The sequence below is a fragment of the Lepidothrix coronata genome, unplaced genomic scaffold (genome assembly GCF_001604755.1).
Source record: "Lepidothrix coronata isolate B3197 unplaced genomic scaffold, Lepidothrix_coronata-1.0 Scaffold63, whole genome shotgun sequence".
Taxonomy (NCBI): domain Eukaryota; kingdom Metazoa; phylum Chordata; class Aves; order Passeriformes; family Pipridae; genus Lepidothrix; species Lepidothrix coronata.
This window is the reverse complement of record NW_016690243.1, coordinates 2,635,812-2,648,614: the sequence shown is the minus strand read 5'-3', so window position 1 is coordinate 2,648,614 and position 12,803 is coordinate 2,635,812. Positions and strand designations below refer to the sequence as shown.

The following is a 12,803-nucleotide window of genomic DNA, read 5'->3' as shown; positions in this document are numbered from 1 at the left end:
AACTTCTTCACTGTGCATGTTAATGCACACTGGAACAGGTTGCCCAGCAAGGTTGTGGAGTCTCCCTCACTGGCGATACTCAAGAACTGTCTGGACATAGTCCTGTGCAACATGCTCAAGGATGACCCTGCTTGAGCAGGGAGGTTGGACTAGATGACCCACTATGGTCCCTTCCAACCTTAACCATTCTGTGATTCATCACAACTAGCCTCTTCTGCCCCTAGTCAAAGAGTACTAGGGCTGACACCCTTAAACATCTGAATGTGACCGCCTGTCCTTCCTGCCTCAATCATTCAGACAACTGATTCACAGGAATGTCAGCTGTCTCCAGAATCATTACTACTCTTCAAATTTTAAATAGAAACAGGCCTAAAAGTTATATGGGTTAAAAAATGACAAAAACAACAACAACCATAAAAACTGCAACCTCCCCAACCAACCAACCCAACAAAACAAAAAATCCACAAGCTGTTTCCCTTTAACAAACAGAACAGTGGAACTGTTGCTTAGGGAAGGTCACATGCTTCAGATGCTTTACCATCATTCATAGACAGTATTTCATTAGTACTGTATCTATCCAACTGTGATTTAGGAATACTCTTCAGGCAACTATTGATACTTCTTGGTGAATATTTTACTTAGAAAGTAAAAAAACTCAGCAAAGTTTCTGTGAAATCAAACCTTTCTAAAAAATCTTCTTGCTATTCTACAGGTCCAAAACAATTGAGAAAAACTGAGGAAACAAGCAGAAAACCTGCTGCCGATTCATGGAGATATGATTAAAAGCCTTAGAATGATCACACTTTTAAAGCATGTCAGCAAGACTCCCTGAAGCAGAAAAGGACAGAAAGGTTCTGCAGGAAGCAGTACTGAGCACAGCTGTGAGATGCTATTTACTGATTCACTGTCAAGCAGAAGACCAGAATATGCTAGCGAGGCTCTGCCGTGCTGGGGACACACTTCAGATCTGCTGAAATTGAATCTTCCCACAATCTGGATCTGAGAAGGAGCCTTGAATTTTCAGTTCTTTTGGCTTTCTTTTGCCATTGCCATCCTTTTCTCAACACCTCCCGTACTCAGAATCAAGATATAGAAAAGTACAGCAATGACCTCAAAGGGGCAACCTACAACAGGTGCTACAAAAATATTTCAGAGAGATAGAGAAGAAATTAAGAACATGTAGTGAGATATGAGAGTAACTGAATTAGAAAGAGGTCAGTCAGATCCTAAGTGGGCAAGCAAAGAAACTTGATACAGGATCAACTGCAGGAACTCCAAAAGCCCTTCTAAAAAGCAAAAACTTCAACTGAGATGTAGAAGCTGAAACTGAAGTACCAAATTTAACATCTCTACAAGACAACTATTTTCTTGATGATAAGGAAAATAACTCTGCATTGATTTCACTGGATTTCAGCATGAGCAGATTGTCCAGAAAGAAAAGACAATATCTCCACCCCAAAGAATTTTTTTAAATGTTTTCAGTTTTTCAGATGTTTTTTAATAAATGTGCTTTGTTCTGAAAAAGTAGTGACATAAAAGACAACAGAAATGCAAATACACATTTTCTTCATTTTCCTCTCCAGCACCTTAAGAATGAGAGATCTCTTGCACATGCATAATTTTCAAATATTTCATAACCTAGAAATATTCTTCTTGAACCAAAGCCAAATATACAACAACTCCTGATACCTCCACTTTATTGTTCAGGGAGGTATAAGTATTTATGTAAATCCCACTTTCTTCCTCCACCACAATCTACTGTCCCTTGTGAAAAAAAATAATACAAACCAAAACAAAAAAGGAAAAAACCCCAAACAAACAAACCACAAAACCAAACCACCAATGAACTCACTTTGGGTATTTAGAATGATAGTCAAGAAAACTAAGCTGTTATGAATCTCAGGTCCCTAACCCACAATGTTGTCACAAACCTGTCAAAAAGGTTTGAAGTTTGAATGTTAGTATTTTAAACCATTTTGGGGGGGGATAAATCTTAATCTGAATTGCCTTTTTTTTTTTTATTAATCACAAACCAATTTACATTAGTCAATGCCAACATATATGTTTTGTGAATCAGGACTCTTGTATGTCTAAACATAATTCTTTTTTTCATCAAAATATAACTGTTTGGTTTGTATTACTATATCATTTAGATTGAATAACAAATTTGAATCAGGTGTTTGGGAATGCTTTAAATTCAAGAAGAGACACAAAAAGCTTATGTTAAAAAATACAGCACCATAGTCCAGACCACATTTGAGTGTAAGCTAGACCAATGCTGATTACTCTATGCAGGAAATAGTATAAAAGAAAAACAGGTAGGTTAAAGTGTGAAAGTTTCAGTGCAAAATTCAGTGGAAGGAGTAAGTTTCATTTTCGTAGCAACCACTGTAAAATCCACACTACAACTTCAGTTTATCTTGTAACTTCTGTACTATAACTACAAAATGTCAGGTTAATATGGTGTATTTCCTCACAACCACCTGTGAAACTATATTAGTATTTTTTACCAATTTGCTGAAGTTGACATGGCACCTAGTTCAATTCATTTATTAGGCACTTACATATAAATTTAACAGCCTAACATTCAAATCTGAAAATTCTGGCCATTATTTTTAAATGGAGGGAAATCTAAGCTAAACTCATAATGAATCCTCCTTTATTTTAACCACTGAACAGAATTGGTTTTTCTTGCAAAAACCCAGAGATTCATTACACAAGTTAAAATAGATGTAAAAATAGATGTAACAGATGTAAAAATAGATGTTCCATCTCCTTCCAGTGCAGACCAGTTCTCAGTCAGCTATGGAGTTTTTATTTAACTGAACAGAAGATTTTTGGGTCCTAATAAGCAAACAAATGGTGTATGTTAACTTCACATGTGTGGTCTTAAATGTATTTTGCTTTATGCAAATATGTATATCCTTGAAAAACTTGTATGATTATGTTCCTTTTTACAAAATCAGTCTGTAGTTACCAGAAAACTTAGAGGAGGTCTACAAACAAGGACAATTCAAGAAAAAGTTGTTTGTTTTTAAATGCATAAATAATTTACTTTAAAACATGACAAAACCCACCCCGTCTCCCCAAAAAACACAGTTGGAAGTGAATACAGAACACCATAATTGGGGAAATACTGATATATGTTAGTGCTTGTACACTCATAAAATTGCAAAAACATATTCCAGCTCTGAAGTGAAACATAATTGTCTAGACGTACCATACTTCTCTGGGGGGAAAAGCCTCTTCAGAAATCTCATGTCTAACTGCTATTTATGCAGTGAAATTACACATGTATAACTATGGAATGAATATATTCCAGTATTTTGGTGTTATCTCAAGAGGGCTGCAATAAACATAAAATCAAATGTGCAAGCATTATAGTTTCTCCAGCCCAGGCTTAACCAGAGTGAAACAAATTTTGGAAAAAATGTTTTGTTCCATGATTAGAGAAGGGACATTTGTAACCAAGTGTCTTAACCTATCTGCACATTTAATTAAAGTGCAAATTATTTCTTCCTACATATACTTCTCAAAGCCCACCAACTCCAGTGCCTTAAGCTCAACCACACTGAGTTAAAATACTGAAAAAACATTTAACAAATTAAATAGAATTCACACTTCACAGCACTAAAGAAAAGAATGGTACCTTTCTGGAAAAAAATTAGTGACACAAATCTAAAGAAAGTAACAGCAATTTATGCTATGACATGAGTCATTTGCATAAAACTTGTATTTTTTTCACTTTCATACAAGAATAAATTTTAAAATTCAAAAGTAGAAAAAAATAGCAAACTCTGTAAACCTTTGCATTTTCTTTATGCAAACCATTTTTGTGTGTTGAGCCCATGTTAGTATAGCAAAATTAGTTAAGCAAGAGGTGTGAAAGGGCCTTTCAACAACTACATTAACTTAGAAGCAATATAGGATCTTCTAGCTCATAGAAAGGAATTGAACTAGACTGGCTTTCTCCAGAGTCTGAGTCATAAGGAGCATCAGGCAGCTCCATAAAACCGTAAGCTAGCTGTTCGTCTTCTGTATCTGATCGAACATAGCAGGAAGTGTTGGAATACTCCTCATCCTCTATACTGTTGAAATCCTGTGGGATATACAACATTCCTGGGTAGTTCCTGCTAACTAAGTCACTGGTTGTTTGCAGGGAAGTTTTTCTAAATGCCATCAGGTGCATGTGAGAAAACTTAGAATACTTGAAGCGTTTAAAACCCAAGGACTCTATGGCAATTTTCCAGCTTTTCATCATCATAGCCCGGCGATTCTGGTGAGATGAATCAGGAGTTATTACAAGCAATAAGCCATTTAATACGAGAAGTTCATGTGCCTTCTTGCAGCATATCCATCGTTGGTAGGGTGATGGAAAGTAAGAAAGGAGGAGTGAGAAAACGACGACATGGAACAGTTCTCCAGGTAGAGAATCAATGGGATTTTTCAGTTGTTTAAGAAAGGCATCTATAGCATCTTGTGCCAGTTGGAGAGGTTGCTGAATTTGAAGATTTAGGAAGTCACATTTGTATACGCTCTGGTGGAATAACAAAAACAGAAAACCAAGCACCAAGGTTAGTTTAAAGAGCAAATACAACCAAGACCCACATTAAAATCAATGACCTCTCAGTTCCCTTGAGGAAATGTCAAGCCTGTTGAAAATTCCTCTTACTATTAAATCAAGCAATCTAAAAGAAAAATTTAACACACATGCAAAATTTTAGATGTGCAGTATTTTACTAGAGATTTGATAGCTGAGAACTGTTAATATAAAAAAAATATTTAGCTCAAATAGAAAAAGTATAAATTCAGCTATCTCAAAAATGATTTAAGAACTCAGATAAGCCTACACTGCTTTTTTTTTTCCAGGTGCTGAAAGCCTTTTGCAGGAAATGAGTAATTAGAAACTAAATTTGAGACCTCAGTATTTTCTACCAGTTCTTTAAAAAGAATCTTAGGAACTTAGTAGTTTGGTCACTTGGGAAAAAAGCGTCATTCTTTACTAGTACAAAAATAAAGAATGGTGAGGCAATATCCATTATAAAGTTACAAAACACTGACTGCTTTGCAGTCATAGGTACATGTTTTAACTTTGCTGTAAATGCAAAGTGTAGTGGTAAACATTTGGGCAATTATCAAAATAAGGTAAGGACTACAAATCATTGTACACTCAAGCTGTCAAAGACAGGAAATGACAGCACAACACAACATACAGAAGAGTAAATTCTTAGCATCCTTAATCACAAAGCACTCAAAAATTAAAGCATGCTATTTAATGAATTTAAGTTTTGACTTAATTTATATCATCAAAACCTGGGACTGACTTTTCATAAAAATGTATTAAAATGTATTAAGATATAAAGTTTTGATCTGATAGCAAAAAAAATTTTATTAATGCCTAGAGAACGTGCAGTGAATGACACTAAACAGGTAAGTGAATGTCAAAGCAGACACAAAACACTCCGTGGAGCACATCTGAAAGGTTACACCTGCTGCATTTTAATACCATAAAAATATTTGTAATGTGTTTTATGAAACAATATTAAAAAAAGATTACTAGAACACTATTGCAGAGGTGTTCATTAAGGAACTGATATGCACAATTGTTTCCAAGTACAAGATAATGTAATTTCTTTATATACATAAAGAAAAAATGTAATTTGGTTATATAAAATCACAATCTCTCCTGAGAGTGAGCAGAAAATTAGAAAAAGTAATCAATGTTAAAAAAAGTCTGAGATTTATTTTTCATTAGCTTTAATCTTGGCCTTCAATATGTAAAAATCAAGAAAAAGATTTGCATTATGTGGCTACAACTAAGAAATTTTAATTGCAATCATTATACTTGCAGGGCTGTATTACATTTCCTTGTAATACTTAGAATAGGAAACTAACAGTAGCAATTTCATGATATCCTCTGTTAAGTTTTAAAAGAAGCATTTGAAAACTAATTGTTCAGAGTGACATGCCAACTTTACTTAGAACTTCAAAACTTAAAAGACTTAAAAAGTTAGTGGTTACACAAATACAGTTGAAAAAACAATTTAGACTGCAAGTATTTCTGAGTAGTGGAGAAATACTAAGCAGTTATGCAGAAATAATGTTAGACAGTTTCAGGACTAAAGTATGTTTCGAGTGGACTCGGAATTCTGTAGGCAGTTTTAGGACAAAAATGCTGCTAAACTGGAGTTTGCTACTAAACTCTAGATAGGGAAGTCTTGAACTGATGTTAAAGTCCTCACACATACTGAAACACCAGTCATATCTCAGTGCATCTGCTGACATTTAGGAACACAATCCTACTTATGTGAATAATTTTCACAGATATTTCACAAAATATTCTGAGTTGGAAGGGACCCTCAAGGATTGTTGAGATATATATTCTAATTTTTAATTCCAGTACGCTTCCAAACTCTTTTTTTTGTCTGACTGTATTTACTCCAATACAACATCTGCTGCATATTCAGCATGTTTTGCAGCAGTATGAAATTTTACTTGGATTTTCCCAAAGTGAAGATTCTCCCTTCATTTCAATCTTTTCTTTTTTTTTGTAGACAAGTTAAACTCCTCTAAGAAAACAACCACTTATTCTGGACTATCTGTGTTTTAGGCAAAATGTCTGAAGGAATAGCCAAGAAAGACTCTAGGTTGTGTCAGATTACCCCAGCCTTAGTTTCCCTCCTCCTAGTTTCTAATACTGCATGTTTCCCTCAGTGTACCTTACACCAAGACACTGGAAATGGGTACACACTGCCTAGCTAAAGGAAATATTAATCTTTTCTTGGTGCAGTTCCCCTCTCTCTCTCAAAACCTTTTAATGGAAATATATTTCCATATTCATATACCTACAGTTTACATTCTTTGTACACAAAAGAGATGCTAACATTTTGAAGACATTAATCCATTTGTTACATAACTAACATTCCAGTTCCTCTCCTAGTATTTCCACAATTATATCCTTCTTATTCCTCAAAAAAACTGAATTATTTTACTCAATTGCTTAGTCTATATCCAAAGCATTTCTATATGCAGAAAGTGGATTAATCTACTTTTATTAAAGAAGGAATTATTTAACCCTCTACAAAACATTATTCAAGACACTGACTCTGTAAGAAGACTCTGTACTTAAACATGTTTCAAAGAGTACTTTGGCATCTTGCCTAAGAGATCTGCTAGATCAGAAAATGTTACCAGTTCTTCTATTCTCAGCTTCTACCACAAGTTATCAGATCAATTTTTCAGGTTAGAAGATATTAACTACCGTAGCAAACCTCTAGCTATTATTTAAAAAAATCTTAAATCAGTCCACGCAACTGCTGGCCTAAAGATAAATTTATTCAGGAGGTTATGGTGCCGATGCAGCTCATAGTAGAGTCATCTTCAAAATATCAGGGCTTATTAATTCTGTTTTGGAGGTAGGCCTAAGCTTATTCTAGCACATGCATTTGACTGTGCAAACTGTACTCCATGTCACTCCAAGAACACTTTCTACTAGGTTTCAAGGTGCCCTGAACATGCCAAAGTACCCAAAAGAATGGAGTAAGTTAAGTCAGCCAGAGAGAGGCCTCACAGTAAATATGTGTGTAGCTACATGTACAGTTGCACTCTGGGAAGCTCCTATCATGAAGCTACAGTACTATGTCAGATGACAAGAAATCAATTATCATTCCCTTGTACTGAGAGAGAGTCTAAAGAACTGGTTAGTGCACAGAAATTGTGTATGTTCCTCCACTAACTCTACAGAAGTTACCTTCCTGAGGCTTTTCCAACAATGTAGCTTTCTTATGAAAACAGAATGATAGACTAGATAGAAAAATATTAACTATGCATACCCAAAAATTAATAGTTAGGTTCAAACGATATAACTTTAGGTGCCTAGGCTCCCATTACAGTCACTGGAGAACTAGTCAATACAAAATCCAATTAATCTCACCATCAAATACCAGACATTTAGCTTTCACTATTTTTAATAGATCTCCACTAACTGTAATAAGAACTTAGAACTTGAGATGTAGACACTGAGGATCTATGTATCTTAGCTGGAAATTCACTTGTCATGTATTGCCATTTTGGATGCTAGTGGAGGCCATTTCAGTGGGCTGTGTCTCTTGTACATGCTGTGCCATGCCCAACAGCCCTATGCAGATGTCCTACAGCCTCTGAAGTGGTGGAAGGCAAGAAGATTTGGGCAACTGATGCCTATTTTTCAAATTAGGCAAGATGGTGTCCACTTGAAGTTTGTGTTTTACACGAAATTAACACTGAACTGCTTCTAAAAGCAATTAATCAGACTCAGATTTTTAAATAACATCTTTCAGTATCTTTAAGCATATACACAAAATACAACTTAGGTGTTAGTGGACTAAACGTGGTAGCCACAACAAAATACCACACATTACACATGTAAACCACACTGCAGCAAATAAGAGAACACGGCTTTCAAAGTAACTGTGTTATTTTACTTGTACACTTCTTCTCACCTCTCCACTTCTAAGGAGGATTACCTTAGGCCAAAGATTTTAATAGAATCTGATTTTAAACTGTAAGTGGTCAAGGTGTGTATGGTCAAAGGCTTTTCTGTTTTCTGTCAGAAATATATATCTGTGTCTTTTTCATTTTTATTCCACTTCATCATTTTGCTTGGTTGATAAATGTGATTAGCGCTGACAAAAGTTGGGTCAAGAACAGAAGACAGAAAGAACATATGATTACAGTAGAATTAATGCATTTGAGAACCTTACTACCTAGAGAAAATGAAGCAACTTACTCCATATGTGCTGATAAATTTGTCCTCTGGATTGTGAAAGTTCAATAATATTACTAGCAATAAATAGAAATGCTCCCTCATAATACACTTCTGATTACTAAAGCTCCCCAGGAAAACTCACCAACTACAGTCACCGATCATTTCCTTCTGTCAGCGAATGCAGCTTCTGAGAGGTTCTTGCCTAAGCATAAGCCTACTTAAGTTTTATTTATGCCTTTTAAAATGCAAGGACTTATCTGAAATACCATTAAAAAAAAAGACAGCTACTAAAATTTTCTAATTTTAAGATTAATAACGCCATTATAAAGGCATAGCTCTTGAAAAATATATTTTTAAAAGAAAACACAACTAGGGTTTAGAGCCTGTTCATGGGAAAGGATGTAGTAGGAGTGCCACAATTCCTATTATAGCACAGATATTTTGAAAACATACTTAAGTATTAAATATGCTTTTTTTCATAGTAATTTTGAGACATTCTAAAAATCTGAGAATCAATTTTATATTAAATTCAGCAAACATTACATACCTCAACAGCTGGAACAATGTCTATGCCAACTGTCAGAAATTCTTCAAACTTCAGAAATGGATTAAAGCAGCTACCAACATCAAGTAATCTGATCTTTCCCAAGGAGTGAAGGAACCTAAGAAGCAGCAAGAATTCAGTTTTATCAAATGTTATTTTTAAAACTATACTCTCAATTACAATTTCAGATAGCTAATGCAAAAAATTCTCACAGAACACCACAGTAGTGACTAATAGAAGTGAATGTCTTACTTCAGTTGCTGAGATACCTAAAGAACCAAGCTCCTTCAGTAAAAGCAGTTGGTGCTCAGTCAGAAGAGTCTTGTTCAGAGCAGCTGTAATATTATTAACTTGTGTACTTGTAGTAAGTAAATAAAAAGGCAAATTGTGTGTCCACTAGACAGGCTTTCTCTTATTTCTTTGTGTTTCTCACTTACCTTTTTTGTGGTATTTATTGGTGTTGAAGTCATACTAGACATCAGAGTTAAAACTGCAGGAGTTGAAAAGGGAAACTGGCAACACTATGAACTGTGTAGTTGACAATTCCATTTTAAAGGGTATCTGAAGTCAAGTGGCATAATTGGTTTAATGAAGACAAGAAAACACATTCCAAGGTAAAAACCCCAACAACTATAAATGAAAGCATTTAGTTATTCCTTGCAAATTTAAAACAATATTTTATTTGCTTTATGTTAGCTAATTTTTAACAGATGACTGCTGGAGGTTCACTCCAATTCTGTTCCCAATGGATGCTGTGAAAGAGCTAGATCAGTCCATGCAGAGTCACAAACATAAAAACTAGCTGTTCAAGTTGTAGGGAAGTTATTCTAAACATTCAAATGAAATGAAGTATCTCCTCAAAACTACTAGGGGGGAAAAAGTCTATTCCATGCCATGCATTCAATTTTCTTTTTGAGAATCCAAAAGGTTTTTAATGAGAAACAGTCAAAGACAGTCATCTAGTTTAGGAAAGAGGGTCCTAAATCAGAGTATTTCTGAACTACTCTAAAATGAAGATTTATCCTGTAAGAATTCTGGGGAACATCTGCCACTGTGTGATAACCCTATTCAAGGTGAAATTATAAATAAGAAGGCCAATATCTGTAATGCTAAACACTTAAATATGCTATCAAACAAAGGTAAAAAAAAAGGGGAGGGGGGATTAACTCGAGAAATCATGACTTCATTACTTACTCCTTAGACTGATAGAAAGAAGTTGACATTCTGCTAAAGACACTTTAATAGACAATGGTGTTCCAGAATGCTACAGAGATGCACACATACCCTTTCAAAACTTCATGGGAAATGAAAAACAACAAACAAAAACCCCACACTGAATAACTGGCCCATCATCTTCTCAAACAGATTCCAAAACTTCCTGAGTTAAAAAAACAGAGAGGTGATCAGAAAGAAAACAGCAGACTGAAGAAAGAAAAAGAGGACATTCTTGTACTGTCTGGTAGATTTCCCCATTACAGCACAGCATAAGATATGCTACAGGCTGGCAAATGAGATTTGCCTTTTCTTTGGAAGCTCTGATGTCACCTATGACCAAATGGAAAACCAATCTGAAATGCCTTTATGAAGATAAAAGACACCATTGTTCTTTTCTTGAAGCTAAATACATAGTTTAAGAAAAAAAAAAAAGATGTGTGGCAACTTTTGAGGATAGTGACCGCTGACTTACCTCTGAAAGCATTCTTACCTTCTAAAGGATAGCCTCCTTTACCAAGGCCCAGAGTAACATTCGTGGTCTTCAAGTTTGCAACAACAGGCATTTTTTTCATGACTAAGGCAGTTACTACCATATATAATGTAGCATCAGGTAACATCAATGCACCTGTACAGAAGTACTGGCAATCAGCTGTCTTGTCATTGTTTAAAGGTTTTGCCTTGTCCTGGTACTTATCTAACCTGATATGCTGCACTCTTGAAAGAATTAGAATTAGAATGTTGCACTCAGTTATCATGAATATTAAGGACTCAGCTGCTACATATCCTACAATCAAAGACACATTTTTTATTTTCCTTGCGTTCTGAATTTAGAGACCCCTGCTGCTTATTCTTTCTTTGCAATTGCAAAAAACCAGTAAATGCTGGAGTTAAACAATTCTGTTCCAGCCCACATGTACAGACTCTACGAACTCACCTGTTCTATAAAGCATAACTTGATGACTGCATCCACATAATTAAAAAAAAAGAAAAAAAAGAATAATATATACAGCAGTACTACTACCACCCAACAGTTTGAGCTCTTTCTATTAGATCATTTACAGGGCTGCATCTAAAAAATTTCCATGATGATTTGTAACATATTAGAACATCCAAACTCCATTAATAGAGGCAAACAAAGTCACAGCTTTCACAGGGACTTCACGGAGAAGAGAACGGTAATAAACCTTCCAGTAAGCAAATGTTGTTTTTTGCTTCAAGTCTCTGTAGCCAAAACCAATTGTGATCTCCAAAATATCACTTGTCATGTTTCTGGGAAAGAGTCAGCCCTAGAGAGATAGATAACTTCAAAAAACTTTCAGAAACAGATCTGCAGGGCCAGTGGAGTCCAACCAAGCCATGGCGGTACTCATAGCAACAACAAAGCAGTAAGGAATACCGCAGAAAAAAAAAGCCTTTAAGCAACAATAAAGAGACCTAGGCTCTCTGGGCTCTTTCCAGACTCCCAGTCACCTCCCAGAGAGAGGATGTTGGAGAAGCAAGAGAAAACATCTTGTTGCATTTGGCAGAATAATAATGCCAAGTTTAAGTATTTTGCTTCTATATGGAAGAGAAGACATCCAGGACTTACTTCTCTCAAAATACCACCATGACCAAGGCATACAATGCAAAAATTATCTTTAAGTTAAAACTGCAAATATCACCAAGCTACTCCGTAAGTCAGTACCCAGTGTGATTTCAGAATGAAGATGACAGCAACAATGTTTCCAAGCTTCGATAACAATATCACTGTAATCTGTGCAACAGGAATTTGCATAGTGTTGAGGCAGATCCTGGTGGCCATAAATCACAAATGCGGACTGAGCTCAAGTAGTGTCTTTTCCCATATAAGGGTAGTACGAGATTTCTCAGACCAGCATATCTCCTTGTCTATCAGATGGAGACACTAATGGCAGATTCTCACCCATTCAAACACAAAAATGTATGTCTTTATATGCTTGTGCTCCATATGAGAGTCCAATACAGTAACAACAAATCAACAGACACACATGAGACCACAGCAAACATAACGAGAGGAACATGGCTCTACTGTGCAGAGAAAACTTCCCATAAAAAAGAGAGACAGACTCTAGAGATCTAAACATTTTCCTTTAAAGTGTTCAATGAAATAGAAGAAAATTAAGCAGCACAACCCAGAATCATCTAATTTCCAGAAGAGCCCACTTTACCTATGGTAGAGTGAAGAAAATCACGATGATGTATTTATTCTGTCTTCCTATTTACAAAACCTGCATTCTTTGCTGCAGCATTAGTTTTGACTGCTTAAAGGGGGACACTACT

At 35.5% G+C, this 12,803-nt stretch overlaps 1 protein-coding gene across 2 annotated transcripts in view; it reads right to left on the bottom strand.

The window, feature by feature from the left end:
- Window positions 1-1,475: 1,475 nt before the first annotated feature.
- Window positions 1,476-12,803, bottom strand: part of BMT2 (base methyltransferase of 25S rRNA 2 homolog) — a 36,617-nt gene continuing 25,289 nt past the window's right edge. For both annotated transcript variants that reach the window (XM_017817816.1, XM_017817817.1), the window contains exons 4-5: window positions 9,294-9,408; window positions 1,476-4,537 (exon numbers count right to left, since the gene is read on the bottom strand). In XM_017817816.1, the coding sequence (XP_017673305.1) occupies window positions 3,908-4,537; window positions 9,294-9,408 (745 nt within the window). In that variant the 3' untranslated portion in view covers window positions 1,476-3,907. The remainder of the gene's footprint in view (window positions 4,538-9,293; window positions 9,409-12,803) is intronic.